At 53.6% G+C, this 19,258-nt stretch overlaps 2 protein-coding genes across 5 annotated transcripts in view; one reads left to right on the top strand and one right to left on the bottom strand.

The window, feature by feature from the left end:
* Positions 1-5,213, bottom strand: part of NUP98 (nucleoporin 98 and 96 precursor) — a 48,026-nt gene extending 42,813 nt beyond the window's left edge. Inside the window, exon 1 of the mRNA XM_083362377.1 lies at positions 4,984-5,213. The gene's annotated coding sequence lies outside the window, so the exon portion shown is untranslated. The remainder of the gene's footprint in view (positions 1-4,983) is intronic.
* A 329-nt stretch (positions 5,214-5,542) lies between these two features.
* PGAP2 (post-GPI attachment to proteins 2) lies at positions 5,543-18,760 on the top strand. 4 transcript variants are annotated; one of them, XR_014492500.1, is made up of 6 exons: positions 5,543-5,781; positions 5,879-6,122; positions 6,928-7,034; positions 16,008-16,116; positions 17,479-17,768; positions 18,096-18,760. XR_014492500.1 is itself a non-coding variant. In XM_083362397.1 (5 exons), the coding sequence occupies exons 1-5, from the start codon at positions 5,611-5,613 to the stop codon at positions 17,607-17,609; spliced, it is 762 nt and encodes a 253-aa protein (XP_083218523.1). In that variant the 5' UTR covers positions 5,543-5,610; the 3' UTR covers positions 17,610-18,760. The 4 variants fall into 4 exon arrangements, 2 of the variants coding, with proteins under 2 accessions (XP_083218523.1, XP_083218524.1); XR_014492501.1 differs by having other exon boundaries at positions 17,479-18,336; positions 18,375-18,760; XM_083362397.1 differs by having other exon boundaries at positions 17,479-18,760.
* The last annotated feature ends 498 nt before the right edge of the window (positions 18,761-19,258 follow it).

Genomic DNA, 19,258 nt, shown 5'->3' with positions numbered 1-19,258 from the left:
CCCTTGTCAGTCAACCGGAATGCTGATTTACCACCAGCTTATCAAGTACTTAGGACAGGGGTAAGCAACCTTGGCTCTTTTATGACTTGTGGACTTCAACTCCCAGAATTCCTGACCCAGCATGGCTCAGGAATTCTGGGAGTTGAAGTTGGCAAATCACGAAGGGGCCATAGTTCCCCCATGCTGGCTCAGGAATTCTGGGAGTTGAAGTCCATGAGTCATAAAAGAGCCAAGGTTGCCTACCCCTGATTAGGAGGTTAGGGCTGGGCAACACAAGGAAACAACAGCCAATGACTTAATAGTCAGTCATCAACACTCCAATCAACATCTAAAAAAAGCCACACACAACAGGCACCATATAAATACCACACACAAAACAGCCCAAAGCACACACACTGCTAGAGAGAAGTTCGCTGAGGATGGGCTCCAGCAGAGAAATACGAAAGCTCTGAAGATCACATCCTGAACATTAAATTCATAAAGAAATGACATTCATATCTCTTTATGGTAAAAGTATTTCCAGAATGTCACAAATACTTCTCTTCTGGAAAGAGGAGACCTATATGCTTATCTCTTACATCTGTATGTCTCCTTTTTATTAGTGCTGTCAACCTTCTGCTCCCATTCACAATGCCTCCACAAAATCTCAGCCAATCGTATTTCAAACACACACACACACACACACACACACACACACACACACACACACACGGAAGGGCCACCCAGAGGCTACTAGAAAATGCCTTTAAAAGGCACAGCAGAGCAGACTATGCCCGGATTCTTCCCAGCCTACATTAGACCGTCAACTAAGCAGAAGCAGCTGAAGATCTTTTATACCCTGGCTTTCTACACAAGATAAACTAGAAGCTTCTGCTTTTCCTGGTTTCCTTTGCAAAGAAAAATTTAAATGGTCCAATTACAGCATGGAAAAGTGCCTGTTCTCACCTCATCCTAGGGAGGCATGTCCAAAGAATTCGGCTCCAGCAGACTGCTGCCATCTCAGAAGAGTCTGCTGATGATTAGCAAGAATCGATTTGACTTACCCCAAGATTAATGGAATTTAGGAGAGCAATTAAAACCCGATTATTACAGCATCTCTGAGAAGGATTAAGATTCCTTCTAAGTACATAGTTTTATGACTATTTCTCGGAATAGGAAAATTTATCATATAATTTGCTACAATTGCGTTCCCCCCCTTTTCTAATTTATTTATATAAGATTATTAACTGATCAACAAATGATATCGTGTATAAATCTATAGCAAAATTGAAGTGCTGTACTCTGCAGAAATAGGCGTCTTGTCGGGTTTAGTTACATCAGAAGCTGATCTAGTGATTAGGGCACCAGGCTGGAAACCAGGAGACAGTGAGTTCTAGTCCCGCCTTAGGTATGAAAGCCAGCTGGCTGATTTGGGGCCAATGACAGGAGACGGTGAGTTCTAGTCCTGCCTTAGGCGTGAAAATCGGCTGGGGGACTTTGGGGTAGTCCGTCCACCTCAGCCCAACCCACCTCACAGGATTGTTGTGGGAAAAATAGGAGGAAGAAGAAGTAATAGGTATGTTCACTGCCTTATTTATAAAAATAACAAAGGTGGCTATAAATAAATCCAGAATCTAATTTATATAATTTTTAATCCAAGCAAACTATAAACCTTTTACTGATGTATTTAAAGAATAAACATTTTGTAAACCAACTAGCTAAGGGAATGTAAGTTAATTTCTAAATGTTTTATTACAAGTTAGGGACTGTAACATTATTGGCAATTCATAAGGAGCCTTGGTGGAGGAGTGGGCTGATGCCTCCTTAAGTAACACCAGCTGCCTGCAATTAGTGCAGGTTCGAGTCCCACCAGGCTCAAGGTTGACTCAGCCTTCCATCCTTCTGAGGTAGGTAAAATGAGGATCCAGATTGTTGGGGGCAATAAGCTGACTTTGTAATAATGCCGCTTGGGGTGTGTGTGAAAGCCCTAACAAGCAGGCATATACATAGAATGAAGGCTACTGCTAAGCTTGTAAGCCGCCCTGAGTCTTTGGAGAAGGGCGGGATATAAATGTAATAAAAATAATAAATAATAAAATAAATAAACTTTTGAACTTCTGTTTAAAAAGCAGGTGAAAAACTAATTCATAAAACTTATCAATACTTATAAATTCAAGCTCTGCCACTATGACCAAGGTATTTTTCAAAACTGAATCCACCCCTTTTCTCAAGTTGCTCATGATCCCAAGAGGATGAAAATATACACCTTCAGGAGTTAATTGGTTAATGAAATCATGATTTGTTAGTCTACAGAATGCATCAAAGCTTGCTGATGAAACCTTTTGCCTTTTATATCTCTGTCCTTCACTATCACTGCACGAAAAGCTCAGTTTGATTATTTTTATTTATTTTAATTCCATTTATATCCCGCCCTTCTCCGAAGACTCAGGGCGGCTTACAAGCTTAGCAGTAGCCTTCATTCTATGTATATGCCTGCTTATTAGGGCTTTCACACACACCCCCCCCCAAGTGGCATTATTACAAAGTCAGCTTAATTGCCCCCAACAATCTGGGTCCTCATTTTACCTACCTGGGAAGGAGGGAAGGCTGAGTCAACCTTGAGCCTGGTGGGATGCGAACCTGCACTAATTGCAGGCAGCTGGTGTTACTTAAGGAGGCATTAGCCCACTGCTCCACCAAGGCTCATATTCATTATGCTTAACCTGCTCCCCCTCAACTTTTAAATTATTCAAGGCTGCAAAATCACCAGTAGAGCAATCTCTGTTTCCTTAGCATTGCCTGGCAGGAAAGTTTATTTCCAAGCAAAGAACGTTGTTACTGATATTCTCTAATAGACAATCAACATTTCTGCACTTTCGATTCCAGAGTTCGTGAGGTCCTTGGTGCTCTCTGAGCTTGGGTGTTTTCTTGCAAGGAAGGCCTTCATTGCCCAACTAGGTAACATAAGCAGAGCACTGACCTTGGCACTGATGGTGTTCTCTATTTGGGTCATGAAACATCTGCAAGGAAACAGCAAGCTCAGAGAGCACCAAGGACCCCACAGTTCAACCCTAACCCTACAAATATGCTCTTCCATCAATTCCAGTTTCTTTAATTACACTGGAAGGAAACCACAATAAAACTAGTGAAAAACCTTTACAAGTCATAATCTTTGCTGCACTCACATCAACCCTGTCCTTTAGAACAGGGCTTTTCAACCGGTGGTACACGTACCACCTGTGGTACTTTGCCACATGGCAGGTGGTACGCAACTGCTAGCCAAGTGTAGCAGGGTAAGGGAAGGATCTGAAGCGAGCCAAGCATGAGGGAGAGGCAGCTGCAGGACTGTCTGGGCTCTGCTGATTGGCTCCAGCTGATTGGAAGCAGCACAGAGCTGGAGGTGAACTGAAGAAAGAGGGGAGGCTATAAAAGGTGGTGGTTTGGGAAGGAAAGGGGGAAAAAGACAACAGGGAAGGAAAAAGAAGGAGAGGTCAGGGAGGAAACAGGGACAGAGAAGCAGCAGCTCTTGCTGGAAGAAAAGGTCCTCTGGTTCATTTTCTCCAGCCAGGAGAATGCAAGCAGCGCTGATGAAATGAAAAGCCGGCATGTCGGAAAGGAGGTGGGTTTATTTAGTTCTGGATCAGCTGGCAGCTTGATTGGGTTACCATAAGAATTTTTGTACAATTTTTACAGCGTTTTGTAATTCGGAGGTTCCTTTGTGTGCTTTGTTTATTGGAATATTTTAGGCTAGCAATGTATTTTAGACTAGCAATGAGTCTGTAGGTTTAATCCCTTTAAACAAATGTAATTAGTTTTGTACAACATTGTACAAAAATCCTTATGGTAACCCAATCAAGCTGCCAGCTGATCCAGAACTAAATAAACCCACCTCCTTTCCAACATGTCAGCTTTTCATTTCATCAGTGCTTTTTGGATTCTCCTGGCTGGAGAAAACGAATGGTACGCGTACCACTGGTTGAAAAACCCTGCTTTAGAATGGGTCCCCAACCACCAGTCCGTGGAACGGAACCGGTCCGCACAAACAAAGGCCCATCCGTGGGATGCAGGCAGCACACAAAACCAGGCCATGGAAAAATCTCTCTCCATGAAACTGGTCCCTGATGACCAAATGTCGGGGGCCACTGCTTTAGAACATGGGGTGAGATCTGCTCCCACCTGTCTGACCTTCCATAAGGGCATGACAACATGCCTCTGCCAGTTGGCTTGGGACCCCAGTGGGGAGTGTCACGCTGGAGGTGGTTAATGGACCAATAGCACAATCCACATCGCCCTTAGCAGTTTTATCTCCCCCTGCCTGTTTACCATAATTTTAATCCTAATATAGTATGTGTACGATATATATATAAATATAAATATCACATAATGTAAAGCCAGCACCACACAGATGACTGCGAGGACTATAACCCCATCCATTCCCTTCCACCCGGTCGGAGTCGAAGGAGCTTCTTGGATGAGAAGCGAAAGGTCTTCCAAGGAAAAACAAACCAAGGGAGGAGCCCGGTCGCCTTTGGGACAACGCTGACCCGGATGTCCCAGGAGCTCCGGAGAGCCCCGGAAGCGCTGCGGCTGCTGCCTCTCGGCGGCCGGGATTCCGCTCCCGGGAGCTGCCCGGACACCAGGGCAACGGCGGGTCTGCTCGGCGTCGGGCTCGCTTCCTGGGGGATCCCCCGCCCAGCTCCGCGGGCCCGAGAGAGGCGGGCAGGGTCCCGGGGCCCTCGGCCGCCTCGAAGGCCCGTGGATGCACGCGCGGCAGCCCCTCCGCCCCACCCGCGGCTTCCCTTCGGCTCCAGGCGGGCTGGGAGGGCCGCCGCCAAATGGCGCGGAGCGGGTCCCTCCCCGGGCGCCCCCCCCACCCGGCCTCGCACGTGCGCGCCCCTCCGCCGGCCGGCGCCACGTGACGGACGGGCCCCGCCCACTCCCCCCCCGCGGGAGACCCCCGCGCGGCCCCACCTCCTCCCAGAAGGCCCCGGGCCGCTCCCTCACCGCTTCTCCGGGCTGGGCCTTCTCCCGACGGGGGAGAAGCGCGGCGTCGGGCTCGGGGCCCGCGGCCCGGCCTAGCGCGCGCTCCGAAGCGGCGTCTCTGTGAGCGAGGGCCGTCGGGCGGCGGCGCCTCCTGGAAACCCGCCTCAGCCGCTCGAGGGGTCGCGATTGGGGGCGGCGGCGGCGGCGGCGGCGGCGGCGGAGAAACTGCGTCATACACGCACGCTCGACGCTCGTCCGCGCGGAACGTCAGGGCGCCGAGGCTCCCGATTGGCCGCCTTTCCTGGGAAGATTCCCATTGGCGCGCCGTCCCCCGACGTCAGCGCCTCGCGCTGGTTTTCTATTGGCCGGGTCGTAGCTCTCCCCCGACGTCGCCCTGTCCAATCTGCCGCGCCCTCCCTCCTGACGTCGTGGCGGCGGACCTCCTCGGGGCGCGGCGATTGGTTGGGGAGACGACGGCCCTGTTGCCGGGGGGAGGAGGAGGGCGACGCCGCGGAGGGCCCTGCGTCCCCGGAAGTGGGTGGAGCCTAAGCGTCCGGCGGGCGCGGCTGTCGTCGGCCGGGTTCCCATAGCAGCGGCCAGGCCGCGCCGGAAGGAGGGGGAGGGGGCGGCGGCGGCGAGGCGGGCGGGATGCTGCCGGTGTCGCTGCCGTCGGAGCGCGAGCGGGACGGGGCGCTGCTGCGGGTGCGCTTCACCACGCTGGCGGTGTGGACGGTGTGCTGCCCGCTGGCCGGCTTCCTCTTCTGCCTGGCCTGGGCGCTGCTCTTCCACTTCGCCGACTCCACGGCCACGCACTGCCGCGTCAGTCCCCGGAGGGGGAGGGGAGGGGAGGGGAGGGGGAGGGGGGAGACACACACACACCCGCGCTGACCCCCCCTCCCCTCCCCCTCCCCGCCAGGTGCCCAACTACCTGCCGTCGCTGAGCGCCGCCATCGGGGCCGCCGCGCCGGAGCGCTACGTCTGGCGGCTCTGCATCGCCCTGCAGGCGGCGCCGCGGCTGCTGGTGGCCTCGGCCTACTGGCGCCACTACCGGGCCTCTACCCGGCTCTACCCGCGCCTCCGCCGCGCCGTCCTGGGCCTCGCCCTGGGGGAGAACCTGGGGCTGCTGCTGCTCACCTACGTCTCCTCCGGCGAGAACCACGGTACGCCCCCCCCCCGCTCCCCCTCCCCCTCCCCCTCCCCCCATCGGTCGCTCTCCCCTCCCCCCCCCGCCATCCCGCTCACCCCCACGGGCAGCAGAGGGGGGGGCCTTTGTCCACGAACTGGCCTCCCCAGCCCAAGGGAAGGCACCCCTCTCCCTCCAGGCCAAGGTGAGTCCGCTCTACCAGGCCAAGGCAACCGTGGAAGGAACCCGTCTGAAGTTCAAGGCAAGAACACACAGCCAGAAAACCAACAGGCCCTTCCCGGCATGGCTTCCCTCTCTCTGCTCCTGGACGGGCGAGGCTTTCTCCTCACGAGCAACCTGGCTGGCCTTCTCCGCTCCTGCCTTTTCTCTGCCCTACCTGTTCTCGGATCTGGTGCAACGGGCAGTTCCTCTTCCTCGTTCCTGACCGGCTGCAGCCGCCCCGCTTTCCCCACCCGAAGCCTCAGGGCTGTCCTGCTGCGGCTGCGCTTCGGCCGAATCCCTCTCGGACGGCTGCCTTGAGCCATTGAGCAAGTCTCCTCCAGACCCGCCTGGGACCAGTTCATCTTCCTCTGAGCTGAGACTTTGGGAAGCATCTGGGGGTGGGGATCAGACTCTGCATCCTTCCTCACCATCACCCCCGTCCCCTCCCTTGTCTTCCCTTCTAGATGTCACCCCTCCCTGTCACACACCCCTCCCTCCCTCCTCCTTGTCTTCCTCCCTGTCACCCCCTCATTCTCTCTCCCCCCTCCTCCCCTGCCCCCCTCTCCCATCTCCCTGCCTCTCCCACGCTGTCACCTCTTTCCTCCTGGTCTCCCCCGCAGCCTTCCACCAGAACGCCTTCGGACTCTTCATCGTCTCGGCCCTCGGACACATGTTCCTGACCTGCCTGCTCTGGGGTATGACCAAGAAGTACGCCATCGCTCCCGAGGTAAGGATGCTCCCCTCCAGCTGCCTTCTCCTTTGGGCCCCCAGCTGCCTTCTACTTTGGAGCAGGCCAAGGAGGATCCTGCGTGACGGGTCGGTGGGATGCCATCAAGTTCTTCTCACCTCTTAGCAGCCACGTGGATTTTCTCCACAGTAAAGGGAATAGGCCAGGGGTGAGCAGCCGTGGCTCTTTTATGACTTCTGGACTTCAACTCCCAGAATTCCTCAGCCGGCATGGCTCAGCTTGGAAACCTCTCCCTTTCCCCTCAGCGTGGCTGGCTTAGGAATTCTGGGAGTTGAAGTCCAGTCATAAAAGAGCCACGGTTGCCCACCCCTGGAATAAGCAGTTAAGAAAGACAGCTCAGACTAGCGCACGATAGAGCAGGCCTTAGAAAAGGTAGATAGAAATTGACTGACCGATTGATTGATTATGCACCATCGGTTTGTCAACTCTCAGCAGAGTGGATAAGTGGATCTTCCTCGTGATGATCTGTCCCCAACCTGGTCCTTCAGGTCTTCCAGCTGTGTCCCCTGGGACCGAGTCCCTCCACCTGTCCTGCTAGCCATCCTCCTCTCCTCTTCCCTTCCCTCTTTCCCAGCGTGAGAGCCTTCTCCGGAGAGCTGGGTCTTCCTGAAGGATGTCCAGAGTGGGATCACTTGAGCCTGGCTCTTCTTTGCCCTGAGTGCTGATGTCTTTGGGGATCCAAGAGTTCCGGGCACCAGCTGCCCCGTCCGGAGGACGGGAAGGAAAGGTGTTCAGGAAGGCCAGACAATACAGGCAGTCCTTGACTTACGGCCACAATTGAGCCCAGAATTTACGTTGATAAGCAAGGCAGTTGTTCAATGAGTTTTGCCCCATTTTGTGACCTTTTTGCCAGTTGTTAAGTGATTCGTGCGGAGAATCTGATTTCCCATTGCCTTGTTTGCCAGAGGCCGGCTGGGAAGTTTAGAAACGGTGGTCACGTGACCCCGGGATACATGCCAGTTGTCAGAGTCCACATTTTGATCACACGTGACCGTGGGGAAGCAGCGAAAGTGTGAAAAACAGTCATGTCACCTTTTTCAGCGCCCTGGTCACTAAATAAATGGTTGTAAGTTAAGGGTTACTTAACTGTCAGACCTGCCTCCACTTGGGCTTCTAAGTGGAAAGGATCCTTGCCTCCATTTGCTCGGAAAGGTCTAGTTTGCTAGAAGTGAAGGGAATTGCCGTAGCTCAAAGCCAGAACTGAACATTGTGCATCCGTTTTGCCCGGTTAACACTCTCTCCCTCGGTCTCTTCCCACTGTTTGTCTCTCACCGTCCAATGAATTTTGAAAGAGACGTTTTGGAAACGGTCGCTCTGTGTTGGGGGCATTCTGCTCCCAGGGAAACAACCCCGGTGTCAGGACCCACCTCAATCCACATCTTAGGAAATAAGAACTTTTGGATGCAAGTTTAGTCCAAAAGGAAAATGTTTACTTGGATGGAATCGATTGTGGCAATACAAGACGGAATCTAACAAAGTTACATTTCAATCCTATATAAAGCATTCCCATTTCAGCCCCTCCCCTCATCCATTTGGTCAGATGTCAGGCCCTTCCATGGGAAAGGGAACTCTCCTTGGTTTTATGGTTATTGCTTCCTTTTCAGTTGTAAATGAAGATGCGATCCAGATCTGTCTCTCCCCCTCCCTCCCCCAGTTCAAATGTTCCCTGTTGTTTGAAAATCGCCTAAAGTCGATCCTCTCCCCCCTCTTTGGAGAGATGGCAGAATCCCCAGAAATAGCACGTTGTTCTACCTATACAATTATGAAATGTGATATAAATGGATTCTGACATTCGGCTCTCCTTTCAGAAAAAAGATGAGTCCATCTGTGGGGAAAGAAAACATATAAATGTTAGCCTGGTTTGTTTGGATATTCTGTATGAAACCTCTTAAGCAACTTAGGTGCTTTAACATGGAGTTTGTTAACCCACTCGTTTTCTGAGGAGGGGAGGTGTTTCCATGCCACTAAATATTGTATCGTTCCATGGTGTTTTCTGGAATCTAAGATTTCTTTCACTTCAAAATGTTGTTCTCCTTCCACCATGATGGGGGGTGGTGGTGGTGGGATTTTTTCTCGTAGTGGAGATTGTTGTTCTCTCTTTAATAGACTGCAGTGGAAGGTTGGGTGTATTCGTCTAAGATTTTTGGGTAGTTCTAATTCAACTGTTACTGGGTTTATGATTCTTTTAATTGGAAAGGGTCCAATATATTTTGGTCCTAGTTTTTTACAGGGTTGGAGTGATTTCAGGTATTTTGTGGATAAATATACCATCTCTCCTACCCTAAATGGTGTGGGATCGGTTCTTTTTTTTTGTCTGCCTGTGTCTTGTATGCTTTTCTGGCATCTTCCAACGCTTTCCTAACGATTGGCCATGTATTTTGTAATTGAGCAATCCATTCCTTCAGATCAGGGATAACCGGTTCTTTTGGGGTTAGTTCTGGTATTGGGTTGAAACTCTGGCCTGTAGCTACTTGAAAAGGAGTGTAACCTGTGCTTGAGTGGACTGCATTATTATATGCTACTTCTGCAAAAGGCAGTAGGTCCGTCCAGTCGGACTGCTGAAAATTAATATAGCATCTCAGATATTGTTCAAGTATATTATTAAGTCTTTCAGAAGCTCCGTCTGTCTGAGGATGGTGACTAGATGACAGTCCTTGGGTGGTTCCTAAGAGGGATAAAAATTCTTTTCAAAATGTCGACGTAAATTGCACCCCTCTGTCAGATATGATGCATTGTGGTACCCCGTGCAATCTGTAAATATGCTGTACAAAAAGTTTTGCTAATGCTTTTGCGGTCGGGATTTTTTGGCAAGGTATGAAATGTACTTGCTTAGAGAACAGATCTGTGACAGTCCAGACTACGGTGTTTCCATTACTTTCTGGCAGTTCTACGATAAAATCCATGGCTATTTCTTTCCATGGGGCTGAGGGGTTTGCCACCGGTTGTAACAGACCTGGCGGTTTCCCTTGCAGTTTTTTGGCCATCGTGCAAATTTGACAGCTACCCACATAGCTTTCTATGTCCTTTTTCATAGATGGCCACCAAAATTGCCTTTTAGTTAAGTGTAAGGTTTTTACAAAGCCAAAGTGTCCTGCTGATTTTGTATCATGGCACAGATGCATGAAATTGATTCTCTGTGTGGCAGGTATATATAGCTTCTCCCCCACCCACGGCAGTCCATCTTTAATTGTGCACACATGTTTATTTTTCTGGAACCATTCATCACTTTCCAAAGACTTCCTGAATTCTATTCCAGTTTGGCTATCTACCTTCGGCTTCATTTTTTCTTGTGCCCTGGTGGTGACTGGTGCTGCCAGTTGTTGTTCCGGTACAAGTGGTTTAAAGTCAGTAACTCTTGTGCTGTTATATTGGGGCATGTGGGATAATGCATCTGCCAGGAAGTTCTTTCCCCCCGGTAAGTGTTTGAGAGTGAAATTGAATCGGTGAAAATGTTGGGACCCGCGGGCTTGCTTAGGAGTGAGCTTCCTGGGCGTTTTTAGTGCTTCCAAATTCTTGTGGTCTGTCCAGACCTGGAAAGGTATTTTATTTCCTTCTAAAAATTGGCGCCATGTTAGTAATGCCCACCTCAACGAGAATGCCTCTTTTTCCCATATTGGCCAGCGTTGTTCTGTTTCTGTGAGTTTTCTGGATGTGTATGCACATGGTTGCAACGTCCCCCCAGATAAATTCTAGATGGCGCTTGGACCAATTCCCACCTCCCTCTCCCACAACCCGGTCGAGTCCTTAGTTAATGCCTGGCAACAGGCTGCTTCGGAGGCTCTCGACCGCGTTGTCCCTTTGCGGCCTCTGACCCGGCGCAAGTCCCGACTCGCTCCTTGGTTCTCCAAGGACCTGCAGGAGATGAAACGCCAGAGAAGGGGCCTAGAGAGCATTTGGAGAACCAGTCGGTCCGAATCTGACCGAACACAGTTAAGATCCTTTTCTAGATCTTATCTTGTGGCAATGAGGGTGGCGAAGCGCGCCTACTTCACCACCCTCATTGCGTCCGCAGATAACCGCCCCTCATCCATTTGGTCAGACTCCCATCATTTACTTAGGTGTCAGGCCCTTCCGTGGGAAAGGGAACTCTCCTTGGTTTTATGGTTATTGCTTTTCTTTTTAGTTGTAAATGAAGATGCAATCCAGATCTGTCTCTCCCCCTCCCTCCCCCAGTTCAAATGTTCCTTGTTGTTTGAAGATCGCCTAAAGTCTATCCTCTCCCCCCCCTCGGAGAGATGGCAGAATCCCCAGAATAAGCACATTGTTCTACCTATACATTTATGAAATGTGATATAAATTTATTCTGACACCCGGAGACTCTGTGGGTTTTCTCAGAGCGCTGTTCTCACCGTTCAGTTTCATTCCCTACCACCCCCCCCAAAAAGCCTTCGCCCTCCCTCCCGGCCTCCCCCCAGGGCAGATTGACAGCGAGGTGGCACTTTTGGCATATATATATTGGATTTTAAGGCTACACCTGCCGGATGCAGGACGGATGCTGGACGTGAGGACAGAAAGGGTAGGTCCTCTGGTGACGCTGCACCAGGTAGAAGCCACGCAATCAGACTCCGGCCAAGCAGATTCTTGCTCTGTCCTGGGTGATCTTGTTGGGGCTGTCTGTCTGCGCCTCCGCCTGCGAAGAGGCGGCTTGCAAGGCCTGGCCTGGTGAAACAGGTTTCGTTGAGAAACACCGCAGAACGCTGCTGCGTGTGGGAGGCCTCTTGAGCTTGGTGCCCTTGAGACGTTGTCCCGGGCTTTGAGTTTCGCAAAGCCTCCTCCCTGCTTCATCCCAAGCGGGAGGGTGCAGTATTCATCCTTGGAAGAAACGAGGCCTGGCGCTGTAGGGGGGGTGTTCTTTCACATGCACTCTCGGCCAAAGTTGGCACTGCCCAGGCTGCAAACGCCCTGCAGTCTGTAGCAGCTTCTTCGGCCGGACAGGGACGGCAGCCTCCGGGAAGCAGGAGCCGGGGGTGGGGGAGCGGGAGGCTTGAGTTCAAGGCTGCCCGTCAGGAGGCAGAGGCTGCGTTTTGGGACACACAATTGTTTTAGTTGGCTGGTGTGGAAGGGACGAAAGGGACTTTGGCGTCCTACAGCCTAGTTTCACCAACGGAGGAGTTTTTGTACCATTGTTGGATTGTGGGGTCCCTGGTGCTCTCTGCTTCCTTGGAGACGTCTCGAGACCCAACTAGGGATCATCATCAGTGCTAGAAGGGAGGGGGGGTTGCTGGGGGGGGAGGACAGTGACAAGAACCGTGAGGTCCCTGGTGTTCTCCGAGCGTGGTGGTTTTCTTGCAGAGGTTTCACTACCAATCTCCCGGCTAGCACTGATGCTGTCACCTAATCCGGTAATGAAACGTCTGCAAGGAAAGCGCCAAGCTCAGTGCATCACGAGCCCCCCCCCGGGCCTGGCTTTCCCGTGGGTGCGTTCTTCGGGCTGGTGTCTGCTGGGTAGAGATAACGGTGGGGTCCTCCCCACCCCTCTGCTCTCCCGCCTGCGTTGTTTGAGGGCTGCTTACTGGGAGGAGACCCCTGTGGGGAGGCTGTAGTAGGGCCTGGCCTGGCCTGGCCGGGGCTGTCGGAGGGAGGGGGCGGTGCTGGCCCACCAGGAGGCAGCCTCTTGTTTTCCTGGATGGCTTTCGCTGGGGGTCTTGTTACAGCTTTATTGGGGGAGAGGGAGGGGGGCTTTGGGGGGGTCCCAGAAAGTGTCGGGCAGGGGTGGACTTTCAACTCCCAGAATTCTCCAGCCATCCCTTTCTCCCCCTCCGGGGTTTAAGGGAGATTCCGGTCCTCTCTCTGTGCATCCGGCTTCCTGACGATTGGCTTCAACGCCACCGACGCTGCTGTAACTGTAAAAATTAAAGGGGACCCCTCGGAATCCCCCTCCCCCTCCTTAGCCCTCCTCGCCTTCGGCCTCGGTTGGGAGGGGGCCGGGCTGTTGAGGGCGCTCCAGGGGACCCTGAAGTTGTGGCTGGGCGGAGAACGTGGGCAGGAAGCGGTGAGGTGGGGATGGGGGTGGCGAATTCTGCTTGTGTGAGGATACAGAGTAACAGAGATGGGAAGGGCCTTAGGGGTCTTCTAGCCTAACCCCCTAATTCAAGGGTCCTCAAACTCGGCCCTTTTATGACTCGTGGACTTCAACTCCCAGAATTCCTCAGCCAGGCATGCTGGCTGAGGAATTCTGGGAGTTGAAGTCCACGAGTCATAAAAGGGCCGAGTTTGAAGACCCCTGCCCTAATTCAAGCAGGAGACCCTTTACCATTTCAGACAAGACGGCTGGCCTGCCTCTTCTTAAAATCCTCCAGTGATGGAGCAGCCACCGCTTCCGGAGGCCAGGAGTTCCACTGGCTAATTGTCCTCCCTGCCAGGAAGCTTCTCCTTCGTTCCAGGTTGCTTCTCTCCTTGATGGGCTTCCATCCGTCGCTTCTCGCCTTTGCCTTCTTCAGGGGCTTTGGAGAAGAGGTGGAACCCCCCCTCCTCTTCTCTGGGGCAGCCCCCCAGATATTGGAAGACGGCTATCCTGCCCCCCTCAGTCCTCCTCTCCTCCAGACTCCCGTTGGGGGGGCAGATGTGCGTGATGGAGGGGAGGGGGGCTTAAGGCCGTCTGCCCCCATTAAGGAGGCAAGGAGGATTTGCACACAGGCTGCACAAACATGGCGGTTCCCGGTTCTCCTCTGCCACTTCCTGTGTGAACTTTCACATCGCGGCTTGTTTGCGGTCCTTAGCTGGGCCTGGGCTGCACCCAGCCCCACCCACCCCAAAGCCTGCCTGGGGCAGAAGGAGAGAGACAGAGAGGGGGGGGGAGAAGGAAGGAAGGAAGGAAGGAGGAGGAGAAGACTGGGGAGGGAGAGGAAAGGCAGAAAGACGTTTCCTCAGAAATCCACCCGCCTCCTACTTTTCTTATTGCTTTTTTGAATTTCTCCTCGGATTTCCTATTTTGATCAACTATAATAAAAACACGGAAGCGGACAAAGAAATCCAGCCCCCAGCGATGCAGGCCTGCCCACCTAGTTGCCAGAAAGGATGAGGAGAGATTATTGGGCTGGGCTGAAGAGGGACGGAGGACGGCCCTGTTTGTACGTGTGAATCTATGTCGGTGTGCAGTCGGGAATCTAGCAACGCCTCTCCCATTTCACCCCTGTCTTATTCCGCTGCAGCTGAGGAACTCCGGTGCCTTTGAGCAAAAGCTCTGGGTCGGAGGAGGAGGTGGGACTTCTGCAGGGCCTGCCCTGCGCATGGCGCTTCTGCTCTCCTTGCAAAGACCCGTGTTCTGCTTGAGGGAGTTTTCAAAGAGAGAGCAGTTTGCAGCACCAGCTCTCGGGGCCTCAGCGGTGGGTGGCAGGGTTTCCTAAAGATAAATTATCTGCCGGGGACTTTTTCATCCTCTCCCTCCCTCCGATCCGGAGTGCAGCTCCTTCTGCAAACTTTCTCAAACTGAAACCGCCGCCTCCGCGTGTGATGCTCCCCGTAGCTGTTTCTCAGGGTTCATCCCTCCCGCCCCTTTCTGCCCTAAATAAATAAAGCCTTTGCAATTCGAGCCCAGTAGCCTGTCTCAGGTTAGCTGAGTCAGGCAGCCGATGAAAGGACGCTCAGAATTTGCTCCGGCTTCAGCGGCGCCGTTTCATGGCCTGCTCCAGGTGGGGATCGTCTTCAGATGCTGCTCAGACCCTGTAAAGAACGCGGACAAGAGCGGCAAAGACGGTTAGGGCACTGGAGGCTAAAAGGCGCGAAGAACGGTTGCGGGAATTGGGTTTGTCTAGTGTAATTGAAAGAAGGACTAGGGGGTGACGTGATGGCAGTCTTCCAGTATCTCAGGGGCTGCCCCAAAGAAGAGGGGGTCGCCCTATCCTCCAAAGCCCCTGAAGGCCGGACAAGAAGCAACGGATGGAAACTCATCAAGGGGAGAAGCAACCCGGAACTAAGGAGAAACTTCCTGACAGTGAAACCTCTTGCCTCTGGAAGTTGTGGGTGCTCCATCGCTGGAGGCTTTCAAGGAAAGATCGGACGACTGTTTTGACGGGGGTTGTACAAGGTCTCTCCTGCCTTGGCTCCCCTCCAACTCTGTGACTCCGTCCCTCCCAGCCCCGGGATGGGGTGGAACGCTTTAGCCAAGTGGCCGAGGCTCCAGGACGGGCGGGCGCAGAGCCAGGTGAGGCCCAGAGAACTTTCCAGTCCCGCGCTGAGGGGCCCACCAGATGCGTCTGCAAAGCTGGCCAGCAGGGCAGAGGGGTAAACAGCACCGCGGCACAACGGCTGTTTTTCTGGCATGTGGCGTTTCTCCTGTACATCAATTGGGGGCGGCGGGGGGGGGGGGGGAACGGCTCAGCCTGTTCCAGAGAAGCAGCGAGGCGGCTCCCAGTTTTGGGGGGGGGAGTCTTTCCTTTCAGCTGAGGCAGGAACTCCTCGACTTACAGCAGTCTGTTTAGTGACTCTTCAAAGTCACAGCGGCACTGAAGAAAGCGCCCCGTGGCCGTTTTTCACACGGCCATTGCAGCATCCCCGCCGTCGCGGGATCGGAATTCGGATTCACTTACCGACGGCGGTGATTCACTTAATAACTCTGGCAGGAAAGATGGTAAAATGGGGCCAAACCCACTTAACAAATGTCTCATTTAACAAAGAGACGTGTTGGGTTCAATTGGGGTCGTAAGGTAACCACCTTTATGCGAGCAGGATGAGGTTTTTTTTTTTTAAAAAAATGAAATTAGGGTGTTCATGTCTGATGGATCCAGAGGTGGGGGGAGTCCTCTAGGGTTCCGGTCAGGATTGAAATAGCCCCCCCCTCAAAAAAAGCGGTTATGCTTCACTTTCTGCTTCCACGGGGTGGGCTGGCAAGGGAGGGAGGAGGCATGGGGTTCCCGCGAGGGGCTTCATCCAGCCTTGGCCTGGGCGAAGCAGAGCAGAGGGCTGGGGAGGGGCTTGGGGGGGGAAGTCACCCACCTTTCTTTCTCTCCGCAGGAGCGCAAGTCCTACAAGTGGAAATGGAGGCTTTTCGTTTTTAACCTGGTCACCTTCCTGATGGCCGTCTGCTGCTACTACCGTCACAATTGGTACTGCGAGCCCGGAGGTAAGGGGGCCCTGGCCGCTTTCTCTTCTGCGCATGCCCCAGAGCCCCGCCCTCCTTCGGCCTCGGGGTCTCTAGAGCAGCGGTCCTCAATCGTGGCCACTTTAAGACTTGTGGACTTCCACTTGTGGATATCAAGGGATAATCCGTGATTGAGGATATGAATTCTACTGGTGCTTTGCAGAGATATTCTAATCCAGGGGTCTTCCAACTTGGCCCTTTGATGACTGGTGGACTTCAACTCCCAGAATTCCTGAGCCAGCCTGGCTCAGCTTGGAAGCCGCTCCCTTTCCCCTCAACATGGCTGGCTGAGGAATTCTGGGAGTTGAAGTCCACAAGTCATCAAAGGGCCAAGTTGGAAGACCCCTGCTCTAGACCTTTCCTGGCCTCGCTGCTTTCTCTTCCGAGTGTCCGATAGCTGAAGCCTTTAGAGCGGGGACCTTTTTGTGCCCGGGACCCCTTTGAGAATCCTTTTGGATCCTCCTCAGAGCAATATTTATTTAAAAGCATCGTGCCAAAGGCCTGGATCTAGCTAGCCAGTGTGGCAAAAGGAACTAATTGTGCTCTAATGGCGTTCCACAACATTAAAAACAACAAACATGTAATATACTAATGTCTGTCCTTCGTTATTAGCCCATTAAATCACCATTTTGGGGGTGTAAATCATTTTAAGTACTGAGATTGATTGAGGTTGGCACCTGTTTTGGGAGCCCAGAGGTCGGTCCTTGGTGGCCTGCAAATTTCATTGAATGAAAAACTTAATTTTCCGTTGCCGATGATTGAAAATAAAACTTGGGACTTTTGGTCCGTAAAGCTCAGGTTAGAAGGTCTGCTTTAGACCTCTGAGCCAGGCACGGGGGGGGGGGGGGGGCTTTTTGCACATGGCCAGGAACACTCTTTAGGAGGGATGAGATGCGGATCCAACTGTTGAACGCAGACGGGGTTCCCGGCGTGGAGCAGAAGACCCTGAGCATTGTGGATTTTGTTTCATACCGGGTTCCAAATATGGCAACTTTAAGACTGGTGGAACTTCAATTCCCAGAATTCCCCGGCTAGCCACGAATGATAGAGTTGGACGGGACCAGAAGGATTGCCTTGTCTGTTGTTTCTCGTGCCGGCTGAGGGATTCTGGGAGCTGAAGTCCGCAGGTCTTAAAAAGTCACCAAATTTACAGCCCTCTGCTTTACATCGCAGCCGAGTTCATTTCTGACGGGCAAGTTGAGCAGCTCAGAGCCAGCTCTCGGCCTCTGCAGCTTTAAGACGTGTGGCACTCCCAGGATCCCCCGGCCAGGGACAGACTAGAAGACCTCCGAGGTCCCTCCCAGCCCTAGGATTCCACGTTCTGTGTCGTGCTTCCTCTTGCAGTGTACACGGCCTTCGCCTTCCTGGAGTACCTGGTGGTCCTGTCCAACATGGGCTTCCACATGACTGCCTGCTGGGACTTTGGCAACAAGGAGCTGGTCATCTGCTCCCTGCCGGAGGAGAAGCACTTCTAGCCGGGAACTGGACAGCCGGCCGCTGTAGGAGTCTCGCCACGGGGGCCCAGTGCTGCCGCTTTGGAAAGGGGGGGGCTCTGCCGTCCCTGAGTGCTGGAGGAGAGAAGGACACACACCCCCGAAAGGACTCTTCCACCTCCCCCCAAGTCCCGATAAGAGGTGGGCAGGAATCATTGCGGCCTCTGGCGTGACGGACACTGCTCTGAGATGTCGGAGGCCTGTAAAGGCCGCTGCTGCCCAAAACCTGGGGAAGGGGGGCTTCCTGTCCAGGATGGTGGGGGCACCTCCCTTTCCAGGGGAATTGCTCCGAGGGCGGAGTTGCAGCTCGCCCCCTCCTTCAGCCCCAGGATTCCTCCCCCCTTGGGATTTTTGGTGTCCATTATAAGGAAGGCGATTGCCCGGTTGGGTCATGGGGGTGAAACAAGTGGGTGGGAGGGGCGAAGGTGTTTGAGACACCCCTCTTTCCCCCCTCCCCTCAATTTTCAGCTTTCGCACTGAGGTCCCCATCCCACCCAAGGGAAGGGAACGGCTGCTGTGCCTTGACGGTGTTAACCCTCCTGCTTTGGCTTTTTCCATCCCGAGACTTGGAAGTCTGGGGAAATGTTCAAAGTGATTTCCCCCGCCTCCAAAGATACAGACCTGGAGATTGAGAGTGCGTGCGTGTGCGTGTGCTGTTGCGTGGTGGCTGTGTGACCAAAGCGGAGGCTCATTCAGCTGGAACTGAGGCGTCCTTGAAGACCGGGCGGAAGGATTTGGGCCAAAGAGGGGCCGGGCGAGGTCCAGCTCCTTCTCTGAAGCTGGGATGTGGACGGGACAGGAAAAGGCGGATTCGCTCCGGGTTCCGGGCCCTGCAACCGTCATAAATACAAGGCAGGAGAAGCAAGGCTGAGCCGGGGGGTTCTTTGGCTGCACCCCAAAGCCAGGCTGGGCGGCTCCTCTGCACGCGCACACACACACCCCCACGCCCGGGGCAGAGTCGGGGGTCCTGTGCCTGAAGGCGGAGGCGTTCGGACGCTGGGACCCGGGGCCACCCAGGGGCGGCGGTGCTGCTTCCTCGTCTTCCTGCGGAAAAATTCCCATCGCCAGATCATGTATTTTCATCCAGTTTTTACTTTCCTCACAAAATAAAGCACAGAGTATTTTTTAAAAAACGCGAGTTCTCTGGGTGGCTTTACAAGGGTGTGTGTGTATGTGTGTGTGTGTGTGTGTGTGCGCGCGCGCCCGGGTGGTGGTGGTCCTTGCTGGCTCTAGCCTTTCACGGTCTGCCCCCCCTCCCTCTCTCGATCTGCAGCCCCTCAGATTCTGGGCCCTGCTCTTTCCCCCCTTACAGCTGAGGAGACATCTGGAAAAACGGAGGGGGGGTGAATTGCTCCTCCCCCCCCCCAGTTGGGGAAACCTGGCCAGGGAATCCTGGGAGCTGAGCTCCAGGGGTCTCAGAAGCTGCCCAGTTTGTGAAACACGGGGCCAGGGGGTCCTCCTGGCCCCTTCCCACTCGGTCATTCCTGACTGGCTGGGGGATTCTGGGAGTTGAAGTCCTCAGGCTGGAAAGAGGCCGCGGTTGGGAGGCCCTGCTCCAGGTCAGGCTGGCCTGGCCCCGTTGGTGGTGCCCTGTGCAGCTCTGCCCCCCCCCCCGGCTTCCTAACGGGGGC

This window comes from Vipera ursinii (assembly GCF_947247035.1).
Source record: "Vipera ursinii genome assembly, chromosome: 4".
Lineage (NCBI taxonomy): Eukaryota > Metazoa > Chordata > Lepidosauria > Squamata > Viperidae > Vipera > Vipera ursinii.
This window is presented reverse-complemented; position numbering and strand designations above follow the sequence as displayed.

Coding starts and splice junctions, on each gene's coding strand:
- PGAP2 (XM_083362397.1), top strand. CDS start 5,611: ATGCTGCCGGTGTCGCTGCCGTCGGAGCGCGAGCGGGACGGGGCGCTG. Junction 5,782..5,878: donor CCACGGCCACGCACTGCCGC/GTCAGTCCCCGG, acceptor CCTCCCCGCCAG/GTGCCCAACTACCTGCCGTC. Junction 16,117..17,478: donor TTGGTACTGCGAGCCCGGAG/GTAAGGGGGCCC, acceptor TTCCTCTTGCAG/TGTACACGGCCTTCGCCTTC.